The following is a 25,745-nucleotide window of genomic DNA, read 5'->3' on the forward strand; positions in this document are numbered from 1 at the left end:
TTCCTGCTGTAGAGGGGAGGATGAGGTTCATAAACATCGTTCTCTAGAGACTGCACAGAAGAGCCTCCAGGCAGGGACCACAGCACATTGCTAGGATAGATCGATCAAAGCAAAAAATGAGATGTGCTTCTGAGTCTGCACAGTGCTGGTGCTGCTTGGTTACAACAATAATTTTGCTAGCGTTGCCTAATAATTGTTCTAAACATGAGATAATGCCAAGAAATCAATACTGCAGCACCTGATTGTTCTTCTATCATTGTGAATTTTTTTTAAAGGCATGTTTAATGCCAAGGGACCTGTTTTAGAGCAGAAACTTAACTTTTCTGCTCAAGCTGAGGTCCTGCGAACTTTGCCTCCCACTGTGCTGACAGTTTCTAAGAAATTACTTTATTTCCCATTTTAGATGTTGGACAGTGACTCAGTATGCCCTGGAAATACTATCACTCTAGCAATTTTCTCATGTGGTAACTCAGCTTAATGTCACAGAAATGGGTAGTTATGAGTCTAGACACTATAAGGTCAGGCTTAGCCTCCAAAAATAAATGTTTAGTTAACTTTTAGTTGTCAACAACTTTTCTACTGCCACACAAGCTAGAAAATTGAATAAGTGGATTCATGCAATTCCAGACACTCACTGTGGTCGACTGAAGTATCTATAGAAGATCAAATAAGCTGGTAATACAGACAAATGCTGTGGCCAGTCTTGCTGTGTGGTGTGCATGCCCTGCTGTGTAGCAGGTTAGGAACAGAAGAGTTAACTATTTACTAAGACGAGTAAGTGTGGGTCTAGATAGGCATTGCTAGCGTGGCTGATATCTCAAATATCTCCTTTCTGGCACTAGTCGAGGGAGTTTAACCTTTTTCCCTCTTAGTTTCCTCTGTAAAACAGGTATAATGTTTGCCTTCTATATCACAGTTGGCGTTTTGAGACTTGATTGTCTGCAAAGTAGTTTAAAAGTATATAAATGCAAAGTATTATTCCTGTTTTCTATGTGAAAGGCAATTGAAATCATGTGCAGAGCTTCTCACAGCAGGCACAGTGGTTATTTGCAACAGAGGATATTTCTGTACCCTTGTATGGAAATGGAGAAAAGACCTCTCTTAAATCTGTGGCTATTAAAACCAGTTAACTTTTAGCATTTATGTAGTGTTTTATATTTTCAGAGCCCTCCTATGAATCTTAACTAAATAATCCATAAAGCCTCAGATAGGTGTATGGCAAAATCTTGCTTTTATGGCCATTTCCCCATTCTCATAGAAGGAGAAAGGGATCCAGCCAGGCTCACGTGGGTAGTAGCCCCATGGCTTTCTCCTCCATCGGTCTGTGTCTTGATGCAGTGACAGAAGGTAGCTAGGTAGCTGTGCTGATGAGATAAAAAGGTTGCCTCAGAGCTGGAGAATAAAATAATTAGCCAAGTCATGTGGTTTTAAGACTGAGTTAGCTTTAGGAGAGTGAGGTGTATATAAACTAGCCTTGAGGAACAATGCAGCATTCTGACCTTGTCTGGATCTAAGGGCTTTGGTGGGATTTAGGATGAATGTGGCATCTTCTCTTATCTGCTGTGTGTGTGCTTAGGGCAGGAATAGACAGTGCCTTGCCACGGCATAACTCCCTGATTTATTTTGTTGCCAAGCATGGGGAAAGGCCAGTGAGATCAGGCATGACTACTAGCATCCTGGGCTTTCTGTTACTAAATCATCTGCGTGTTTTATGGTGAACCAAATGCAAAGAATGTGGGAAATGAGGAAGAGAATAAATGTTGTTGCCCAGTGTTTAGCATTGTTCAACCATTTTCCTTTGGTGTTCAATCTGGGATGGCTCATTGGACATTTGGTGGCCACGTTATACCCCATTTGGTTTTAGAAGGCTGTAGAACTCATTTGTGAAAGGAGCTGGCTTGCAGCTGGAGTCAGGCTATCTCTCTACAGTAATTCCAGCTGTTGCAAACCTATGAGATGAGAAGCCAGGAATGGAAACAAGCAAACACCCAAAAAAGCCACAGCAGATATGACACTAGATATATGAAGCCTGTGTACAGAATATGTATAGAATAATATTTTAGCAATGAGTTTGATCTATCTTATGAAGGGATTTGAGTTGCAAGGTTACCATTTTGTGGTATGTCTGTTAGTTCAGAGTGATGTCAGTATAGCTGTGTTAACACTGGAACAACTATGTTGATTTAATAATAGCCAAGGGTATAGATCAGGGGCTAACACAATATTTATTGTCTGGGGATCTCAAGCAACAGCTAGGAGACTGAGTAAGTCACAGAGCCTCTTCTATTTTGTTACTTCCTGCCTGTTTAGAAGAATTACACATTGAGCTTAACCCTGGTGTTACAGTGACTTTAGGGTTAGCTCGACACCCATAGAAATTTACACCTTATATTTGCTGGTATGTAGGAGGGCTTCAAGTGGTACATACTATTCTTAGCATTTTTTGATAGTTTCTCTGTGAGATGTTGATTCCGAGCAGAGATTCCTGTATAACAAGCTATCCATGTGTGAGTCCCTGTAAAGAAGTAAGAAAGAAGAATGCAGTAACAGAACAGCTCACAGCTAACACCCTGCAGTGGATACCCATCCATTTCTGGGGAATTTTGTGGTAGCTTTCACAATGGGATGTGACTAACTGGGGTTATTTGTGCACAGACACCACTCATGATGGGAGACTGGTCAAAATGGATTGCTGGCAATATAGGTAGAGACCAAAGATAGATGTCAGGATGGGTTGGTTGTGAACATGTATCCTCACAGATACAAAGCAGAAATAATGTTGAAGACTCGGGCTATCTTTACAGATATGTGTTTCCTCCTAAGCTTTCTTTTCAAGCCCCCTACTCCTTTTTTTTTTTTTTTTTTTTTTTTTCTTTCCCCAGGAGGATTTCTCTATATCTCACATCCTGTTTTTCTTGGTGAAGGTTTTTTTCCCTGCTTCTCTTACACTCTGCACAAGAAGCAGCTGTTCACTCCTCCTCAGCGATGAATATATACAAGGTCTGTGTGCCAGGTTCAATATATAAGGTCCAGAGCATTGTGATGACAGCAAGCATGGCAGCTACACTGAGCTTTTGCTGATGAAAGTTTATTTCTGATGGTTTCACATGAGTTCATATATGCCTCAGCTGTTTTGCAGATGCCATTCTTCCCCAGCATTGATTTTTCACTTGAATTGCAGGATACTGTGGCTCCCCAGCAAAAGTGTGCCGCTTTCCTCAGACCAGCATGATTGCCACTGGATAGATTTAGATAGGCAGGAGCCCAAGTGATTGAGTGTTGGTTGGGAAAACCATGAGGACTCATGAATCAGGGGACTACAAGAAGGGGGACTACTAAGAATGAGTAGGAAGACTATGTGACAAAATGAAGCAACTTGGCAACTGCTTGACCTATGCTGAGTCTTGGAGTTTGCTGTGGCATGTTAACATCCAAACGCATGTGCATGTATGTAGGCAAATATCAGCTGGGTAATTACACTTTTAGGGCTCTACCCATGTTCTTGGTGTTGGCTGTTGATCTGTGTTCACCAGTGATTTCTGCTTCTTTTGTGCCTCCTATCCAAAAAGTTCAAAGTACTAATGCTGAGGACTGTAACATAGCCTTCAGCTGAACATGGGCAATAAGTTGTTTTCAACCAAAATAGGGGTTAGTTTTATGTGGCTCAATGTCAGCCTTTAACATACTCTGATCAAAGAATTTTCCAGCTTTTTTTGATGCCTTTGGACCCTGTACTACCTTCCTTTCCCCAGAGGGTTACTGTGGATGAGCTGTTCCACACTGATTTCCCACGTAGATTTGCTTGCTTTAGGCATGTGTGATTAAAGTGGCTCGTTCTTGTTTCATAGGGACTCTGGTGGGATCTCTAAATCTACCCACAAGGGAAGAAGCCTGGAGGCTTCTGTGTGCAAGCAGTGAATGCCTCTGCATAACCAGCACTCATCATGCAGATGGAGAAACCAAACCTTGCTGAAGTTAATTAACATGCCCAAGTCCAAAGAGCGAGTTGGTGCTGAGGGGGTAGAGGAAACCCAGAGGCTTTGACATGCAGTGGTCCATGCTTCCTCTTAAAAGGAGAAGCTGTGATGGCACCTGTCAGGTCTGAGTGTTGTTGCATAAGGCCATCTAAACTGCCACATCTGTATTTCAATTAGTCTTCCAGTTTGTCAGGTTCTCAGGGAAGTTCTTAGGGAAGGAGGAAAATCTGAGTGCTGGGAGGTGCTGGGCACCACGGGTGAGCCTCAAACCAGGAGCTGGAGTTAGGATGTCTTTCAGGAGATGCTACAGAATGACATTGCCTCACTGGCTGTGATGCTCAAGCATGGGGCAGTGAGCAAAGCAAATAACATTGGTTTGTGTGTGTGTGTTTGTACATCAGAGCACAGCTGTCTTGTCTGGAGAGCTAGAGGTCACCAGCCATCTTTAGTAAAACCTTATCTCAACCAGTCATTTCGTCATGTAGTTTATTAGGTGACAGAATTGTGTACACAGCACCTAAGTTTATTCTCTACTTTGTCCTAGTCCAAAGGCTAGGGCAGCCTGGTGATGGAACAAGCCCAAAATTCCTCCTGTGGATGGCACTGAAAAAGTAAACTTCAAGAAAGACTTTGGGTGTAGCTCAAGGCATAGTCAGCCCTTGTTTGATCTGTTCTCGCTTTCTTGCCACCACAACACACATTAGTACTAGCTGATTCATGAATGTACATATTCCCTTCTCCTCACTCTGTTTTCACATAGGTCTTCCCTTCCTACAAGTGTTATTGATACCAATTCACCTTTCAGCTATGAAGCACTTACTGATCCCACTGAAAGGTCTCTGAGACAAATCCACCTTTGAAAAGTGAACTACTGCAATGTGATGATTCAGAATCACCAAGGGATTTTTTTTTGTTTGTTTGTTTTCAACCACAGATGGTTCTGTTTGAGGTTTACCTAGGGTCAACTACAAGCTATGGAGCCAAATTTTGATTGTTCTGATGTTTGGGACTTAGCTCATTATAAGGAGGCCAGTACTTAACTGGGATACATAATCAGATTTGAATTTCACCTCGAAGCCAAGAACTGATCTGTAACTCCTACAGTTCTTCATCTTCTGTAAAGTACATATTTATAGTCAGTGTAACACTGCCACATGACTGGTAAGCAAGTCAGTCCCTGAAGTAACCAACATAAAACAGGAAAGCTTTAAACAGGATTTACATAATAAAGTTTCCCTGGATATTTTAAATTTTTATCTTTTATCTTATGTTGTCATTGTCTTGTTTGTTTGTTTTTTCTTAATTGCCTGTACAGATTTCTCTTAATGTGAGCAGTGCACCATGTTTTAGTGATATTATGTGTCAGGGAAAAATATGCATTTGATCTAGATGGAAATTCTGTTCAGACATGAAGATAAAGCAATGTTTGTGTAGTAGGTGCAAATTAGATTTGTTTTCATCCTATGCCTTAGTATGAGTATAGTATTTATGTGAGGATGTGTGGTGCTTGTTTCTAGTGCAAAACCAGTTGTTGATCTTCCTAAACTGTGTGAAAGTAGCTGAAAAGTAGCTGAAAATGCCAGGGAAAAGTAAAGAAGGATTTTTCGGGGCATGTTCCATCTCAGGCTGGAGAATGTAACTTTTGCTTTTTGTATCTTCATGTATGATCTTGCCAAAATTTCTAGCATGCTCACAGCTCTCTGTCTTCATTGCTGGTTTGCTTTTTTTGACTTGTGATCATCTCAGCTTCATTAATAACAACTAACCCCTTTCATCACTCTGTCTCTCTGTTTATTTAGAGATTGACCTTTTGAGTGTTTGCACTAACAGTTTCTCCTTGTGAAATGTTCAACTGCCGAAAATAAGTTCCAAGAAAGGGAATGTTATTTTTCTCTAGCATACTTGCAGTGTTCAGATGTGACTGTGCACCTGCTTTTCAAAAGGAGTGCGCCCAGCTGCTCTTGCCTATTTTGGGGTGCCCAGAGCTTAAGAGGTGGTGCCCTGTAATGAATGTTAAGGATTGTGATTTGGCCCGGAGGGCAGAGTTAGGATGTACTGGCAGCAGTGATCACAAGGGGGTCAAGTTCTTTGTTTTGCATCCCCTTTTAAAATTTCCCTCTCAGGGTTGCATTACTAAACACAGTTTTTTCCAGAGCTAGCTACATACATGAACAGCATTTTCTACCATTTGTGGGGCTGGCTGTGAGAGACATCCTGCAGAACCTACAGCATTTAGGAGTAAAAGAGCAATATTCTCTCTTTATTATCTTACAGCAGCTAAAATGCAAATAAAAGGCAATGGCATCCTGGGGTGCATTAGAAAGGGTGTGGTTAGTAGGTCAAGAGAGGTTCTCCTCCCCTTCTATTCTGCATTGGTGAGGCCACATCTGGAGTATTGTGTCCAGTTCTGGGCCCCTCAGTTCAAAAAGGACAGGGAACTGCTTGAAAGAGTCCAGCGCAGAGCTACGAAGATGATTAACGGAGTGGAACATCTCCCTTATGAGGAAAGGCTGAGGGAGCTGGGTCTCTTTAGCTTGGAGAAAAGGAGACTGAGGGGTGACCTCATCAATGTTTACAAATATGTCAGGGGTGAGTGTCAGGGGGACGGAGTTAGGCTTTTCTCAGTGATGACCAGTGATAGGACAAGGGGTAATGGGTGTAAATTGGAGCATAGGAGGTTCAAGGTGAATATCCGAAAAAAAATTTTTACTGTAAGAGTGACAGAGCCCTGGAACAGGCTGCCCAGGGAGGTTGTGGAGTCTCCTTCACTGGAGACATTCAAAACCCACCTGGATGCGTTCCTGTGTGATGTACTCTAGGTGACCCTGCTCTGGCAGGGGGGTTGGACTAGATGATCTCTCGAGGTCCCTTCCAGCCCCTAAGATTCTATGATTCTATGATTCTATGATCTTACATATAGAAAAGCCTGTACGTTTCTAGTTTTCTTGTGATTCTTGGCTACAGTCGGAAATAAAATGTAGATGTGTTAACAGAACAGTGAGATCTTGATTTGTCAGTCATTCTAGAGGTGAATATGTTGTCCCCTGAACCATTGTTACAATTTCCTGTATGAGGAAGAGAAAGAAGAAAGTTTCATCAGGAAAAAGCAGAAACTCTGATGAGAGTAAAGGAGCAAGCACTGAAAAAAAGCACAGAAGTCCTGTTTCCCTCAGAGCAAAGCAAAACCGGGGAATGAAAGGCTCAGAGAAAGCAGGGCACTAAGAATTCATGTCTACCACAAACAAAAGCGGCTTTGAAGTGGTAGTTGCATAGGACAGCACTTGAGGTACCCCAGTGCTCGGAATTAGGCTAGGGTGACTCTGAAGGATTTTGACAGAGCTCTGGCATGCAACTCCTCTGCTAAGTGTGAGAGAAACAAGAAACCACAGAGAAATTACTGCAAACCCCTTTGTCAAAAGCTTTGAGAAACCTTCCCGTCTTTTCCAAACTTGTCCTGTCAACTTAAGCCATTGCTGTTCCTAAGTTTGTTGCACTACAAAACACAGTCCATGTGCAAACTGGTGAGCTGCTGTTCACTGAAGCACAGTTTCTTATTGCCTGCAAGATAGTTTTTAGAGACATGAGGTTTTCACTTCGATTTGGTTACTAGGGTCCAGCCCTGAGCTCAGGGTACTGCAACGTTTTCAAGCAAGGGACTATCCTTCTGTTATTTCTGCACTGCATTTTAGCAACCCTGTTGAATCTACTGCGACTGATCAGATTAAAGCCATGGTCAGTTTCCACCTCTTTGGCCCCAAGAAAAGCCATGAGAAGTTGGTCTTTGTGGTGTGTGGTGTCACAATTCAGCTGCACTGTCACCTGCACTATTGTAACCACATGGTGCAGGAAACAGCAATGCATGAAAAAGAGAAAATGTGCTGCTCCCGTCACAGTCATTTCAGGCTCAAAGCCTGGTCTGGCCATGTCCTCTGATGCAGAACAACTTTCACTGGCTGTGAGTTCTGGCACCCGCCTCGCACTCAGGTTTCTCAACATTCAAGCTTTTGATTAAGAGCCATATTTAAGTCCTGTCAGTAACTGATGCTGAGGCCTGTGTCCCTGTATCTCTGGGTTGTTTCCCTATATCTCTGAGTTACCCTCTAAGGCTGTTGTTCATTTTATTCCTTTTACTTGATCCACTGTCTCTAAGACTGTCCTAAGCATAGTGCCTTTCTTCGGGCTTAGAGTTGGTCTGGGTTTGCTCACTGCAATTAGGCAATTTTCCTTCCTGGTTATTTGTCTGTAGCTCGCACACTCAGAATCTATTATTTATTCACGTAGCTGCAGCTTCAGTTACTTCTTTGCTGTGGTCCTCACCCTTCTCCTTTTTTGCATCTTCTCTATTTAGATGTCTGGGTGGAGCATGTCTGTCACAACTGGGACCATGATTGCCACTGATTGCTGTTTGTCTTCAGCCTCATACATCCACTGCCTGCTTTTTGTCCTTGCTGAGAACCCACCACACCCTCCATGTTGCTGCTATTCTGCACTAACTCTGCTCCATCACATGACAGCAGCTCTGTAATGGAGTATCCAAACAGGGCAGCCTCTGCCCTGGTTGCTTGTTTGTGGCATTACAGAAAGGGTGCTTTGGAGATGAGCAGTCATGGTAGACCAACTCTGTGCATCTGTGACCTTTATTAGGGATTGAGCATTGTTTCCTACATGCCATGTCCTGCAGCAGTGGGGAGCATGGAACAAATGGGGTGACTGACCAGCAGTTATAGCTAAAATAGGGATCACCCAGTGGCTGTGTGGAGACAGGGAGAGAGAATAGGGAAACTCCCCAAATGATGTTGGAATATCACTAATAGGTCCCTGCAGCTGTCTTCCCCTCTTCTGGCTACACTTTTCAGCATGGAGAGCAGCAGGGGAAACCAGAAGTCTTTCCTGCTGGCAGAAAGAAGCAATTTGGATGTCTCTCTGCCAAAAATGTACATTCTTGAGGGAACAGCCAGATGCCTTGGTGGCACCCAAGATGCCTCAGTTCATTGAATCTTAGAAATGTAAAGTCAGTGAAGCAGGATGAAGTGTATCCCAGGGAGTAGCTTCCAGACACTTCTGGCAAAGGCCACTTCTGTTTGGGAATCCCACTGTTGCTACCTAATATCTGTTGGGCTCCTGACCCTGGTTCCTGCTGGTGTGGTGCCACAAGGAAACTTGGGCCCTCCCAGCATATGTTTGTCACACCAGCCCTGTCAAGGTGTTTCCTCCATGCCAAGTTTGATATCAGTAGAGATACAGGGGGTGCTGAGCTGCAGTGCTTTTAAGAGTAGATCTGTGAAGGTTCGAGACCTGGACAGCCTTGTCTTCTCTGTTTATAAAAAGAAGTAAATCTGCAGTTCTGTTGTCTTTTCTCAACAAAATAAAATCAAGGCCTTGAACTGTAGCTTAGCAAACACAAGTTGGAAGCTGTTCTTTCTCATTAGAAGTGACTTGCATTGAAAGAGTGATGCTGCAGCTGTAACACATTGCAAACTCTCTTCTCATTTTTCTTTCCTTTAAGGCCAGCTCTTTCTCTCTGGCACCCAGCAATTAGTTGTATACATCTATATTTGGCTATTAGAGAAGTTTGAGGTATGATTTGCCATAGCATAATGCATTTGACTTCAACAGGGGCTGCAGGGATGCAGCAGTTCAGAAAAGCTGATCTCTGATTCAGTGTTTACGGATGCATTTCAAAGCTGGACTTCAGGCATGTGAATTTGAAAATGTTTGACCTCAAGTCCTTTTTTCCTTTAAGTTTATTGCCGGCTCTTATTTGGTTGTTACTGTCGCAGGTCACCACACTATCCCTTAGCAGCAGCCATCAGTGTCAATTTCCAGCAAACAAATTCAGCAACTTGCCAATATTTATTTATTTATCTATTTGTTTATTTTTTTTAGGATGGCTATTTAAAGATGACAAAAATAAATCTTCCAGGCTTGTCAATGAGAGTTTATACTGAGTTTGTTGATGGAACAACTTCACAGCTCAGCAGAAGAGGAACTGCAGGGTTTGAAGAAGCAAAGGGCTTTTGATAGTGTGCACTAGTCCAAGAAATTGAAGATAAAAACCAGCTTGCTGGCATTTTGTCCATGTTCTTCTTCCTAGTCAGAGTGAGAGCTTCTCTTCATGATCCTGAGAGACTTAGAGGCCAACCGCCACATACAGCAAAATGTTTTTGACTCCGGGGGTTACAGAAGGGGAATTAAGGCCTGGAGGGCAAGCAGTGAGGGTGAGCGTGACCTCCCTGATCACAGCAGCGTTTCTTTCTCTCCCTCTTCACATCCTGCTGTGGAAAGTTTCATTGCAATATCGGTGGTTTCCAATTGCAAATTTTATTTGTTGAGGGAAGTTTGAACCTTATGGACGTTTTGATAATTGCCAATAAACTCTCCTCTCTAAATCTGTTTGATGTATCCCCTCGTTTCCATTTGCATTCTCATCCTGTGTGCAAGCCAGTGCTTCTCCCTGACACTTCCTTATTTTGCAGTCAACAAACTGACTAGCAGAGTTTGTAGAGTAATTGCAGCATTAGGCAACAAGTGGGAAGGTTTATGGCTTTCAGTAGAAGGAAGATACAATTGTAACAACTAAGATAACTGCTTTAGCAACTACCATAACACCAGTTTGGTCCATAAAACTCCAAATTGGATTGAAAATAAAATGTCTAAAAAGTGTGTTTCAGGCATAGACCTCTATTTAACAGAGAGGAATGGATTTTAACTGGTTTTAGTTGTTGAAGTTACTTTAGATATAATTTGGGGGGGTTTTTTGTGTTTTGTTTTGTTTTTAAAATCAGGGATTTGCTGATTCTCCAAGCTTCAGTTGACTGCTGTTTCTGAAAACTGTGACCCAGTGGTTTTGTGGTTTTATATTTATTAAAGGGAAGTTAAATGTAATAGTAATATATTTTGTTGTAACAATATTTATCTTGCATATCTTGTATATTCATTCATTGGAACAGTTTGAAACAGTTACTCTTGAGTTTCAAAAAAAAAAGCTCAGCAAAACAAAAACTAAGCCCTGTTCTCCAGAAATAAAATCAGCCCATGAGATAAATCCAATGCTAGTTTGTTCTAGCCTCTGAAGAGAAAGTATGATTTGGAAAACTGATCGTTGGCTAAACTCCCACTGACTCTGGCTAAACCAAAATTTTACCTGTTGTATAGTTAGCAACATTTATTATTTTTTTTTCTTTTATGTGAAACAGAATCACATCAAAGGTCCTTTAAGTGTCCTTGTATTTTTCAGTTTTACCATTGGAACATTTGAAACAGTTACTCTTGAGTTTCAAAAAAAAAAGCTCAGCAAAACAAAAACTAAGCCCTGTTCTCCAGAAATAAAATCAGCCCATGAGATAAATCCAATGCTAGTTTGTTCTAGCCTCTGAAGAGAAAGTATGATTTGGAAAACTGATCGTTGGCTAAACTCCCACTGACTCTGGCTAAACCAAAATTTTACCTGTTGTATAGTTAGCAACATTTATTATTTTTTTTTCTTTTATGTGAAACAGAATCACATCAAAGGTCCTTTAAGTGTCCTTGTATTTTTCAGTTTTACTGCAAATTACAGTCTAATAATTGACCAGAGCCCCTGTAAAACCTGCATGCAATAAATAAAAAAACTGGCAGAACAGGTTGTCTTATGTCTTGGTATAGACTGCAGAGCCATTCTTTCCTTTTTGCCTTGCTGTCCTGTAGGATTACAGTTGCAGTGGCTGGATGCTGTTGTCCTCTGAGATTAGTTTAGAAATACAGGCCCAAGTTGGATTTCCTGCATCTGTATTAGACATAAGGACAAGTGGCTTGATCTCCTAAATGCTGTTCTGGTAACACTGCCAGCTTTTGCTGCACTGAGCTGCCTAGGTTAATGATTTAGATGCTTTTTAGGTGTGTGTGTTTATATAGCTATTCTAAATGCATATGAGTGTACTGTATGTATTATACATATGTATGCTGTATACTTGGGACTCTATTATTGAAAAATCTTGGTCTTGTTCTCCCAGCAACTCTTTTCTGCTGGTAACCAAAGCAGAGCATGTAGAGGGTATGTTAAAAGGACTCAGATTGAAGGAGGGGCAATGAGATGTTGCAAACATGCCCAAGCAAAAGAAAAGTAATGTAAGTATAATGCAAAAGATTTCAAAATGTTGACCTCTTGTGCATCAGGCCTAAAGCCCTCACAAAGTTTTGCAAGTGGTTTTGATACTGCCAGTTCCTCAGCTAAGTTTATTTTAAACTACCAAGCAAAACTTCAAAGTCTTTTCTGTGTAATTGCCAGAGAAGCTCAGAAAATGAATTTCCACAGCAGAGTGCACTGAACTATGACACTTGGGCTAAGAGAGCAGCAGTAGGTTGCTGTCGTGTACATGGAACAGCACATGGAACAAGAGTAGCACAGTGCAGACTGCTTGCTTGTGCTATCAGCCATGCTAACATGTTCTGCAAATATCTCTCTAGTCATGCATATTTTAAAATGTAATTTTAGTAACTGAAGGCCTAATGCTAAACTGCCAAACTTTTAATGTTGTTTACACAACATACAAATTAAACCAATTTTGACAAGCCCTAAACCTTTGTCAGGTGCAGTTATGAGCTTGTTGTGTAGCAGCACTGGACTTTCAGGAATTGCAATAAATAAATTAATGAAATTAAAAGCCCTGTGGTGAACTCCAACCAGGACAGTGGATCAACTGGAAGCTGTCAGCCTGCCACAGAGCACCACTCCATCTTCTCTGATGAATCACTGAGTTGTGCTTCACATTAATAAACATGAGACAGAGAGCAAAAAGAGTGCTATCTAGATGTAATGAACTCCTGAACTGACTTGGAGAACGTGGCATGCTGACAAGGTGTCATCAACTATGAGGCAAGGCAGGCCCCCTCACCTCTGAAGCCCAGTGATAGGTATCACAAAGCCAGTGTTATCAGAACCATGATCTGGGGAGCTTGCTGTGCGTGGTTGCCCCATTAACATTTCATGTGCAAAGACACGAGGCTGCAAATGCTTAAACGTTTCCCAGTGGCTACACCACAAAGCTTTTATATTTTCTTTAATTGAAGCCTTAGCACACAGGGGTGTGTGCACACAATCTTCAGCCTAGAGATTTCAAGCTGTTAGGTAAATGAAATACTTCAATGATAACTTTTGGGGTTTTGTTGCTGGATACTGTTAGCCTTTAGTAAATTAGCAATAAATACTTGCAATGAGACTTTCATTTTTCTTGAGCACTATTTTCTGATGACAGCTGGACAGATAATGAATTCACAAAGTGGAACTCCTTTATAAAGAAGTGCAAGTACAAGCTCTTCTAAGGCTTGCAGGCAACACCCTGCAGCTTCTTAACAGTTGTCAGCAGTATGTCAAACAGTGAGAAGATAATGGTCACTCTGAAAGGTAAGAAATGGATTTGTATGGTGGGATTTCAAAACCAAGCACTGTTCCAACAATTGTGACCACATCTGAGTGCAGCAGAGTAATGCTGAAGGGGGGCCTCAATTACAGTCAAACGTGAAGCCTTTATGCATCCCTCTGGTTGTAAAAAATTGGTTTTAAAGTGAGGGGGTAACTAATCTGCACTTGTCCACTGCAGGAATTGCTAAAATGTTCTAGAGTATTTTATGGGCAGGAGATTGATTCTTTCAGTGTTTGGGCACTATAGAAAACAGGTGTTTTGTTTCACTTCTCTTTTTCCCTCTTGCAAGTCAGTGAATATAGTTGTCTCCATCATTCTTCAGCACTCCTTGAAAACAGTAGGCCCATTTCCTTTGAGATGTGTCAGTGTCTTCAGCAAATGTTGCTTTAGGTTTTTGAACATGATGTGAGGTACTGTGAGCTGTTAATTAACTTATTTTTTAGTCTTTCCTGCCCTCTTGTGAACCCAGATGTTCCGCTTAAACCCTGAGAAGGGTAAAGTGAACCTGACCAGTGTCAGTCTGTGCCTCTTTCACACTGGTCAGAGTTCTGTGGTGGGGCTGGCATGCAAGACTGAATGGCCCAGGCTGATGTGGGCAGCAGCAGGACTTCAGAGGTGTGCAGCTTTGGGCCACTCTTGCTGAGGTCTAAGAGGGATTTGCCGTGGGTACTGCTATAGCAGCACCAGCAAAAGAAGAAATCACAGTAGCTTCCTTGAATAAAAGTTTCCATGGAATTCTGTTTTGGTTGGATGGGGACTGCAGGAGTGTGCTCCTTTGATGGCAATTCAGATAACTTAGTGGAAACTTAAATATTCACTTACAAACCAGTATAAAAATAATACTCCCCATCTGTTTAACTAGTTTTGGTCTGTCTTGTAACAGTTCACTGACCATCTGTTACCATGGCATAGAGATAGACATGAATCCACTTGACTGTATGCATTTCAGACTTCAGTTTATTTTTGGTTGCTAGTGCATATGGACCATGTTCTGTTACTCTCCATGTGTTTGTTCACAAGGCCTTCTCAGCACAAATTTCCCCAGGAGGGGTGTTTCAGATTGGGGAAAGAAAAGCAATTACATTTCTACTTCACCAATCACAAATAGTTTCTAATTTGGATCCCATCTCACTGTCTCTTCCCCCAGCAAGCTGTGAGGGTGGCTGAAGTGGCATGGGGAGGGTGACAACCCAGATGTGAGCTATCAGATTAATGAAGTCATTGTCAGGCATGGATAGTACAACTCAGACAAAATGAATAATTGCAGAGGTCTTATATCAGTGTTTCTCCTTTCCCCTCTCTTTCACATGCTGAAAGGTTGGGCAGGGTGTTCAGGCAGACACCCCCTGCCTCAGTGCTCTGTACTGTCCTTATCAAGCAGGTGCTGTAAATTAGAATGGCACTCAGCTGGTTGGATACATTTGCAGGACCTGCTTGTGAGACATGATCTTGGTTTTAGCAGCAATGCTCTTGGTTTTGTTAGGGAATACAGGGATTACCATTAGTTAGGGATTACCATTAGTTGCCACATCTGCAGCATCTGGCCTGTTTATTCTCACTCATTGAGTTCAGTCTTGGTGAAATGCACTGAAAGCAAATTTTCCTAAGATCATAATGTTGTTCCTTGTGGGCAGCTTCCAGGCAGAGGCTTCAAAGTCCAGCAGAGCTGGAAGGGGTGCTGTATGGCAGAGCTGGCTGTTCTCTTTTACAACAGGGTAACTTAATTCATGTCTTCAGTACCTCGTGCCTGTGGGTGGCATGAAGTGGAAGTGAAACTTCCACAGCCTAACCAGGCATGAGCTAGGCAGCCATGCTGCCACTCGGTGAATAAGCTCAGTGTTGACATAGTCTCCACACCTTTGATGGAAGCATCTTAGAAAGGCTGTGCAGGTGATGCAGGAATGTCCCAGGACTTAATCTGTACTTGTTCCTTTTGCTTATAAAATGTTTCTTGCTTCCTTTCTAAGTTAGCTTATCTAGATAAGCAACAGCATCCATTCAGACATCACCTACTGCTCCAAAAGAATCAAGCTCAGCTCTAGATCAACTACAGGTCATCACAGCTCCCTCTGTCAAGAAACCCTTCTGGCACACAAAAATGCTATGAGGAGAAATACAGCCACAATAGATATTTTCCTGGGAGAAGCAACATAAATATCTAGGTGGAGCACTGCCTCATTAAACTGCTCTTTCCAAACTGTGGGAGTGTTTCAGGATCCTACCCACAGTATTATTGACTTGTGAGCAAAAGGAGTGGGCTCCTATGCAGTGTGGAGAAGCATCTGAAGCTCTTTCATCAGGAACCAATACCACTTCTGTATGTATAACTATAACAGATGTGTAGACCAAACAGAATTATGGTTCCGCATTAATTATTAGCTAATTAGCCCCCTTGTTTTTAGATAAGACCCGCTTTATAAAAATCAGGTGAAAAGATTTCTTGCATATATTTGTTACCAAAGCTTTGTTAACACCTCACTGCTTTAATCCCTCACCATTCTTATTTGTATTTAGTAATCTATCTGAATTAGCAGTGGTATGACCCGTTCTCTGCTGAGGCCAGACTGCCAGCTTATAGAAATTACTGAAACGAGGCGCCAAAGTAATGTAAGGACAAATGCCTCCCCTTACAGATTGGCATGAACACTGGAGGCAGCATTTGAGTGTAATATTGACTAATTATTTAACCATGAGTGGCAGCTTTGAACATTGTGTTCTTTTTGCTTCGCTTCCTGCATTTACTGTGAATCTAATTACGAAGAGAACAAGTATTTCTTCTCAGGTCGCTGAAAACACAGCATCTAGCTTTGGGAAAGTGCATGGGATGCAAAGTGGAGGCAGCCGTGAACTGTGCATCAGCTAGTTCTTGTAGCAGAGCTAGTGCTGGCATGCTAGCGCTGGTACTCACTGAGCAGAGAAAGCAGGTGGTGGTGGGGATCTGGTCTAAAATTCCAAAAGCTGCTGATAAGAGAAAAATAGATCTTGGACTAAAAATGCATGTTTTGAAATTAACTGCTCAGGTCATTAGTGATGTGGGGTGTTTTTTTTTTTCCTTCTCTTTCCCAAGGACTTGGCTTTTTCAGGATAATTCTTTATGTGTCCCCAGTTGGATGCTTTTCAGTAGGGGTTAGGTATATCAAGAGGTATGAGCCCTAAAAGAGGAATGTAAGTTTCTGTCATTCGCTTTGTGTGCAAAATCTCTCTGCTGCAAACAGAAACTTTTTTGGAATTAATGTATATATGTACAGTAAGCAGCAGGACTTCCCGAATGATAGAAGACAATTTTCAGTTGCTTGAAAACTAGATGGTCATTTTATTCTTTCCCTTGCCAGTATCTTTTTGTCTCCTAATCTATGAGATCAAAAATAATAGACTTCAGCTCTTAAAGAGTTGAACTAATACACACGGTGGGAATTAATGTTAAGGTGTTACACTGAAATGTCTGACACCCTGAGCAATTAGACATGCATCTAATAAGAAATTTGAGTCTGACCCTAATTATCCTGCAGCCCCTAGATAAAAATAACTGTCTGTTCAAGTGGTTTTGTGTACAGTCAGGTCAGACCCTTGACATGGATCTTAGTGTAGATTTGTGTCCCAGAGTTACCTTGGACTTTTTGCTGAATATAGGCTTGATGTCTTGGCTTTTATTAGAAAAATATGTTGTTGAGGTGGCCTTGTGCCTTGCCTCAGTCCTTTGGATTAAGCCTGTCTTCACTGTTTGATTTGTTGGGTTCAGAGAACATGATTTCATCTCAGCCCAGAGGTGAGCTGTGGAACTTGACTCTGTGCATCCTCTCCGGCCAAGCACATTTTGCTGGGATCTCCAAGGCACCTTCTGCTGCAGCTCCTTGTGCAGCTGCCAGCTCAGCCTCTCTATGACTTCTTGGGTTTCTCTTCCAGAAGCAGAAAACCACCTGAAAGTTTTTGATTGATGCTCAGGAGTTGTGGAAGGCAGCTGGAAGAAGGCAAGTGCCTCGTGGTGGCACAAAGCTTGTTGGATTGCTAACCATACTCCAACCTCCCCCCAGCTGCACACACCTATGCTTTTGTGGCAGGCTAAGGACACAGTTGGGTAAAAGGCCACATTGCTTCTGCCTTGAGGTGCATTCATGGAGACTGGAGTCATGTGCAGTATAAATATATCCTCTTAGTCTTTCATCTGGAGTCAGATTATGCCAGGCTATTATATATTAAACGCTGTGTTGCAGTATGTGCTATGTGGATGACTTTGTAAATGATACTTTTTTCCACAATAAATCAGGTGGACATCCCCTAGCTCTAGACTGGAGTGCTGACACAAGTCATAGCCATTGCATCCTTTCCATTAAGCTTTATTGAGTTAGCTATGGTTGCTACCTGCTGGTTTTCCTTTGTGAGAAATCTACTGGCTGTCTTTCCTGGAAGTGCACAATGAATGATTTTAACTACGGAGGTTATTGAAACATGCCAAGACCAAGATGTCAAGGTTGGCCTTGAGCATTTGTCTCCATACTGCTGGAAAAATTATTTCTGAAGTAAAATTACTGCCAAAAAAACCCACATTAGATAACCTGAAGTCCTCTATTCCTGGTCATTTACAAAGTCTGCTTGTTACAGGGCTCTAATTCCAACATGCACTTTTAATAAACTTGCAATTGTTTTGTTTGTTTTAATTTAAGGTACCATTTCTGCAAACACAACTGTACTGCTTTCTCTTTGCCCTTGATGCTGAGTTGGTTGTGCATATTAACTAAGGACCATTAGCAGAGCAAATGCAGAGCAGTGCAAAATGTGACTGAACACATGTGCTGTGCTGCAATCTGCAGTGTTCCATGTTGCACCACTTTTTGATGAGATTTGAAAAATTACAGGTGAAAACATACTCTTCCTTTATTAGCAACTCTTACTAGAACCATATGGCTTGAACTGAGGAATAAAGTGTAGCTGGCATGTTTCAGAGTAGCATGTCTCTGCAGATGAATATAATTTTTGAAATGTGGATTAAAGGTGAAATGAAGGTGGACTAGTGTTCACATAACTGCTCTAGGAGATGCTGGCACTATGTCTCATTTTTAAGGTCATGCCATAGGGTCACTGGAGGATGACACAGTGGTGCAGGGCAGGTTCTCTACGGGAATGCTGAGGTACTGGTGTACACTTGCAGACAATTTTTGTATTCTGTTGTGAAATGAGAATCATCCTTGTTTGTGTAGAGGTTAACTCATGATACATAACACAAATCTGGGAGGGTATTTGCATATTCGTGTGCTGCTGCTGTGCTGCAGAGCAAAGTTCAAGAGGAGACCTTGACCATCCTTGCCTGGCTTGTCATGAGATAAGAGAACATGCTGTCACACTACGTAAGAGCCTCTTATTGAGAACAAACATACATCCTCCTATCTCAAAGTCTAATTACAAATTACTTGGAGTTGAGGAGGAATTAGTCTTTTCACATACTAGTGTAATTGTATTATTTTATGTTTTTTGGGTTTTTTTTACCACTTCATCATCAGGTGATGGTTCTGCTCAAAGACAGGACCCTGCAGCAGGTAGAAACTGCAGATCTTGTCTGCCTTGGGAACTACATGAGTTTCCCCTTGTCTAGAGGATGCTGTGAGTACAAGCACTGTGGACATCCGAGATTTGTGCTATTACTAGGAAGATTAAATGCTTCTTCCTTGGTCTCCAGAATTATGTGTCTAATAGGTCCTCAAACACATTATTTTCCTCCTTCTTGGGATAAGGAGGTTTATTAAGCAGTCTCTCAACATCACTTCTAAGTCTGTTCTCTCTTGTTGTTTTGTAGAGTTACATAGATTGTTTGGGTGTCTCCTCTCTGCTGCTTTTGGAGTTTTAGGTCCCTGTTGGTACTGAAAGGCATTTGATCAGTCCTGTAGCCTCAGTGTGTGAGTACGTCTGTGGAACCAGCCACTGCTCTGCTCTTGTGCTGTCTCCTCATGCAGTCAGGGGCTCCAGCAATAGGCAGTATCCCAGGGTGAATGAGATCCTGCTTCCGTTTGCCATCTCTCCCTCAAATGCCATTACAGGAGAGTGTCATTGATCTGATAGCAGCCACCACCAGCCTAGCATCAACTAGTAGCTAAAAATAACACAGGCTGGAAAAAAACACCCAACATCTAAATATAAATCTCTAATGCCTCAGTAGGGAGCACTGCATTTCCTAAGCATTCAGTCCAATTGCTTAAAGATTGATTAATACTGGAAAGCCTTTTGTTTCCATCTTGGTCACTGTTTTCTCCTTAACCCCAGAGCTCTTTCTTGAGAAGGCAGAAGTTCCCTTTTCCTTTCCTCCTGTTTCTCCAGCAGTCCTTCCCTTGCTTGTGTGCCCTTTCTCCTAAGTCCTGGTGCCCCCTGAAGTTGTGGGAGCACCATGCAGTACCCACCCATGTTTGCTGCGCTGTGAAGGCTCTTGCAGCTACCTTCCCAAAGCGCAGCACGCTGTGGAAGAGGAGGGGTGAAGAGGGCACAGAATGGCATTCAGGGCACCATTTTTTGCCAGCTACAAGCTGGCACAGCACCCATGAAGTCAGCCCATTGAGTTGCACCACCTGGGATTGCTACCCACCCTTAGTTGTAGCACAGGTTGAATGAAATAACACACAGACATGGAGAAAATGGCAAGAGTTTGTTTTTTTCCCCAATTCATCAGCTGGTTGCCTTTGAAAATCAAAGGCTAGAGAGATTTCTTTCCCCAGGAACACATGCCAAGCAATCGGGCTCCATTGTTGCTGGCAGATTTGTTTTTGCACACTTCAGACAGAAAGAACAGCACTCTCAGGGCAAAGAAACTGGCACAGCTCGAGTGAGATGGGAAGAGGGGAAAGAGCCAGTGAGTGGCAGGGAAATCTGCGTCGGCTTTGCGACGTTCCCTAGCAACCTGCGCCCGAGAGCCGCTTGCAATGTCTCCTCTTTATCAGTGCAGCTGCATGTGATGCACCAGCCTTGCTGTGGTCTGGCTCATGCTATTTTGGGTTTCAAAACCCAAGTGTGTGATTGCAGTGCTGTCATGGGCATAAGGACTTTGGATTGCTCTCTTGCACAGATGTGAGCAATTCACAAGAAGGGTTGGGAAAGTGACTTTCTGTTCTTGTTTGAATGTTGTCTGTTACCAGCTAGTAAATACTGTCCTGTTGCTTAAAGACTTTGGGATGAATAGATTACATAGCTCCCCTACCGTTTGTTTTCCCCATAAGGTGGTATTGCAGGGACGGCTTGCATCAAGGTTTCTAGAGTAACTTCTTTCCTTCCATCCACTGCAGACACACGTGGGTCTTTGCACAACAGAAAGGTGGAACATTTTGCTGTCTTGCACACCTATGCTGACTTTCTGAATGCTTCCTTGCATGCCATTTCCTTGCTCTTGGCCAAACACACTGCATCTTGTCCAGCTTCTGAGAGTTTTTTAATGGAGATCCAGCACTAGAGCCTCATGGGCGTTCCTGTAGACCAGGACAAAAGAAGCCCTCTGTTTGTCTAACACAAATATTTGCAGCCCATACAGTAGGTGCTCTGAGTGTGACCTGCCTCATGCACTTCAAGTCTAAGCTGGAGATACAACATCTTGGAGATGGTAAAAGAAGGGCAGTCACTGTGCCTGTTTAGGACCCAGCTTCTTTGCCATTTCTGAACAAAGTTTCTCTGATTTAGTGTCTGGAAGAAAACCATAAAGTAACTTAATACTGCACATGAGCTTCTTTTCCTGTAAGTGTCTTCAGCACTGAAGATGATCCATAAGGCCTTCAGCTGGCTTTGCTCAACTCTGTTGCAGAATATGTCACAACTGCTCTCTCAATCACAGAAGCATGAGCAATAAGACTGGAACAGACTTGAGTATCTGTCTGCTGTTCAGAGACAGGATCAACTCTGCCTAAGCCATTCTTCACAAATATTTGTTTGTTCCTAGTCTGAAAAGCCAGAGTGACAGAAATTTCAGACTCTCCCCAGGCAATCTCTTTCAGAACTTTGCTGGCCTCACTGTTTCTCCTCCATGTTGCAAACCCTCTAAAGTGTATGAGTGATTTTCGGATGTGTCCCCTATGCAGGGAGGGGGCCTGAGCCCCTTATGTAATAGTCTAAAACTAATGCAGAGGGACAGAAAGGGAGCATGGAGAGCAGAATACATCATTTTGAGGGAAAGAAGAGGAAGGAGTCTGTAAAGTGTTTGGCATTCACAACTATTTTATATGCATTTGAAATTTACTTGGCTCTTAGGAGCAAGGGTAGGTGAGAAGGGAGGTGGAGGAGGCATGCTTGCTCTGAAGTCCTCTCCAAGAAGGAGCCAGCTTCTCAAAAAGGGCAAGGAGAAAGGAAGCCCTGAAAAATAGGTGAGTCTAAGCTGAGAGGTGATAGCAGGAATCTGTGAAAGCCAGACTGAGAGGGGTCCCTTAGTTGAGGACAGTGACTTTAACTAACTAAGCCCTAGAGTGTCACCTGCAAGGAAGCAGGTACCAACCACCCATATCCCTAGAGAGTGAGGTCTTTGTCTGCAAGGTTTGCTCTTGGTCTGGCAGCCAGGGAGCCGGTGTTCTCCCTGTGTCATATGTTCCTGTGAAAGACAAATGCAGCTGAGGTCTCAGGGGGCTGCAGTTAGTGCAGTGTGTCTGGGCCAGGCTTAGACAGCCTTGTTGACTCAAATAGTGCCTCTCACCTAGCCAGTGAACACCTGAGTACATTGCTCACTTTGGCATGCTAAGCTATATCCTCTGCTGCTGTGTAAATCAGCGAGTTCCCTGGAGCGACTCTGATTTGCACCATCTGAATGTCTAGCCCATCCTTTTCACGTAAATTCTGCAAGCAGAATTATATATATCTCTTTGTTTTTCCCCTTCAGCCTTTGCTCAGTCAACTTGCGAGCTGCTTAATCATTAAAAAACAGAATAGGGCTTCTATGCTGCTGCTGTTGTGGTTGATCAGGACATGAAAATATTTCATGGACAGTGATCTTTTTAGTATATCAAAGTGGTCCAGGAGCAACATTATGTCCTGCCACAGCCCTCAGCCTCCTCTGCTCTAATTGCACACACCACTGTCTCTTTCTGTTTGCTCCAGTCTCCTCGAAGTACCTCTTGACCAATTAGTGAGATAAGTTTGTCTCTAGCCCAGGAGGTATGGGGACAGCCTTCTCAGCTGCATCTCTGTACATGAAGGAATGTTTTGACAGCTAAACATGGATCTTGTTGAGCTGTCAGTTCTGCTCAGTCCCCCAAGTGTCTCTTATTTATTGAGCCATCAGACTCTTCCTGACCTCCTCAAAGTCGGTCCCAGCATTACACAAAAGACAGCACAGAAACACAACTCAAGCGTGGCCTTCCAAGCAGGGCGAGCTTCTTCAAGAGTTTGATGCCTTGAACAGTGCAGATCATTAGGTCTGTATGTCAGTGCAGTGGCTGCAGCCCCAGGCTGGCACCAGCCTTAAGGGATTGCAGCTGAGGAAATTCTGATTCCTTTCCTTAGCGCGCAGCCTGGTTTGGCTGCCAAAGTCTTAGGGCTTTGTGAGAAGCTGATGGCAAAACAGAGGATAAGGGAAATCTGTAGAATGGCTCTGAGTCCAGGGAGCACTGACTCTCCTTCCGGCTCCGCAGCTGAAACGGGAATTCCTTCTTGCTCTTATTCCTAACCTGATCAGGTTTGGAGACCATAGGTACTTTTACAGTACACAGCACAATCCCCACACCACAAACACCTGTGTACTTACCATCTGGAGGATTGTGACCACCAGGTAGTTTTTGTTCAGCTGGAAAATGTACCTGTGATGGATGTGGGATTGTACACTAGATGCAGCAGGGGAAGCAGAGGGGGAGAGCAGGTGACATTTGAATCCCATATGACCCTTCCATGTGGGAATCTAGTGAGGCTGAGGGTACAGTGCTCTGCTCTGGGTGCTCATTCTCCCCGATGCTCCAGCAAAACCACAAATGCCATGTGTCCAGAAGCATTTAGTTTTTGGTTTTGTTTAGTATTGGATAGTTCTGGGAGCTGACTGAGTAAGGTCACCTGATGCTGATACCTCTCATTTGCTTTTGCTTTCCCGCTCGCTCCCTGCTCTGAGTATGCTGTTAATCTATCCTTCCATTTCATCCAACTTCTTTGGACATTAGGCTTCCCAAGCCACTCTCCTTTATGCAGCGGGTGCACACAACTCTCTCTCTAGGGGCTCTTGCCAGCTCTGTAAGCTCCTAGCTGGGTTGCACTTTCTTCTCCTTCCTCTCTGCCTCGTCCCGTCCTCTCCTTTGATGCTGGAGTCTGTCTCAAATCCCCTGCTGCACACTCCCTTCTTTTCCTCTTCCTGCCAGCACTTCTCTCTTGCCTTTGTAGTTTTGCCTTTTTTAATTGTTACATTTGTGTTGGAAAAATCTAATTCACTCTCTTTCCTGGTTCTTCCCCCATGTTGTCAGAGCCCTCATTCCAGCTCTGACCCTGACCTTTCTGCTTCTGTGGCTCTTCTCCTCCACGGGCCATCTCTTGCTCTCTCTACAAGCAGGATGAGTAGCATCTGCAACAACTGTAAGTAGCTCAGCCAAGTCAGACCTTCACTCCTGTTTGAGCAGGTTGCAAGAAGACTGAGACCCATTGAATATTGAATATCTGCAGTGAAGCTTCCATAACCCTTGCTTATTTGCCTCCCTGCCAGGATTTGGCCACCAGTTGAGTTGTGATGGATCCTCAGCATATGGTTTTGTCTGCAGGAAAATGATCCTTATCTCTTGCTGCCTTTTTCTCAGCTCCCACCTCTCTCTGACTGTGGGAAATTCCTGAACAGGGACAATATTTTGAGAGAGTCTTGGAGCTTTTATCTGAGTAATCCTTAACTACTCTGGACTGTGCTACAGGAGAATTATTACTTTGTTGAGAAATTTCCACAGCTGTGAGCCAAATGAGAGAACATTTTCTTAAGTACATTGGGTGAAATAAATAATAATCTAGATGACAGGCATTTGCCCTGGCTTTCTTCCCCCAAGTACAGTATAGAATTTGGCACTGCTTTGTTCTGAAAAGATTATTTCTTATTATCCTGAGGTAATAGTGAAGCATGTGCAAGTCTCTTCTAAAGCAGCAGTGCTTAGGCTATGAAGGTGATGTTCACTGGGGGTTTCAGCCCTTCATTTCCTCCTCCATCTTTTCTTGTGCATTACTCCCTCTGCTCTTGGTGGTGCTGTATAATTTCACCACCTTTTTCCTTACTGCCAACATGTTGTATCCTCTTGTCGGTGCTCAGCATCACAGTAGCACCTGCAAGTACATCTAATGGCCTGGTGGATGGCCTGGTGGCTGGACCAGGAGCTTGCTGCTACACACTTGCCCAGGCTCTAACGTGGGGAAGTAACATGAGGTCTGCAAGCAAGCTGCCTGCTTTTGTTGGACACTCCCATTTCTAAAAGCATGAGAGAGATCTTTTAAGTTTTTAATCACCAGTCATTACGATCTATTTAAGTTTTGTAATTTTGTGAAGAGGCCATTGTCCTAGCTTGGGCTGGAGGTAGCAAGAGAGGCCAGAGCTTCCTGGTGGAAGTGGTACCTGTGAGCTGCTGTGACTCTCCACACTGAGTCTGGGTGAATTAAATTAATGTCCTCATGAATTAAATTATGCACCTTTGCAAATGGTACTTGACATGATGTTAGGTAGAGGAGCTGGGATTCAGGCGACCTAGAGATACCTGCAGAGGGCTCTTCATGGGGACAATTAATTGTTTTAAATGCAGCAAAGCTTCGGTCCCTTAAAGGTGTATAAGCCAATTTGGCAACAAAACCATCCAGAGAGATATTATAAAATATAGACACTCTAACTGAGGCAGAAATTGGAGGACAAATTCTGATTTTTAGTGCTTATATCTTGTCTTGAGCTGTTTCAGTACCCTTTTAATACTCTTCTATATAGTCTTTTACTACAAGTCCTTGGTAGGCAAGCAAATGAGATCTCTCTTTGACTTTAAAGAATAGCAATCCTCTCATTAGTATTTGCAAATGCTCTTCTCTTGAATCACTAGAAAAGGAGTAATTTTTAATATTTCTTTGTCATCCTTGAAGCATGTCTGTTAAGTTTCTGCCTCCTTTCCCCTGACTCAGTCACCTGAAAGTCAAGTGAAGGATCATACTCAGTGCTTACACTCTGTGACGTGGTCAGAGCTCTCCATCCACTTTCCAAAGGAAATTGTACTCATTTTGTTAAAAGGAGTTGGGACACTCCCAGTAGCCGCTTCAAGAAATGTGACCTGTGCAAAGCCTGAAGAAAAGCAGCAAAGCTTTCAGAGAGAAAGCAGCTACACCTGAGTAAAAGAGCACAGGTAATTCTGGGATCAGAGAATGAGTAAAATGGAGAAATCTTCCAGTCCTAAGATGAGGCAGAAAGTTGTGAGTCCAGCAGGAA

General features: G+C 42.9%; 1 protein-coding gene across 1 annotated transcript in view; it reads left to right on the forward strand.

The window, feature by feature from the left end:
* LPP (LIM domain containing preferred translocation partner in lipoma) overlaps positions 1-25,745 on the forward strand; it is a 211,239-nt gene that overhangs the window by 102,160 nt on the left and 83,334 nt on the right. Inside the window, exon 5 of the mRNA XM_009999836.1 lies at positions 9,544-9,554. Coding sequence (XP_009998138.1) covers positions 9,544-9,554 — 11 coding nt within the window. The remainder of the gene's footprint in view (positions 1-9,543; positions 9,555-25,745) is intronic.

Source organism: Chaetura pelagica, unplaced genomic scaffold, assembly GCF_000747805.2.
Source record: "Chaetura pelagica isolate M959 unplaced genomic scaffold, ChaPel_1.0 scaffold20, whole genome shotgun sequence".
Taxonomy (NCBI): domain Eukaryota; kingdom Metazoa; phylum Chordata; class Aves; order Apodiformes; family Apodidae; genus Chaetura; species Chaetura pelagica.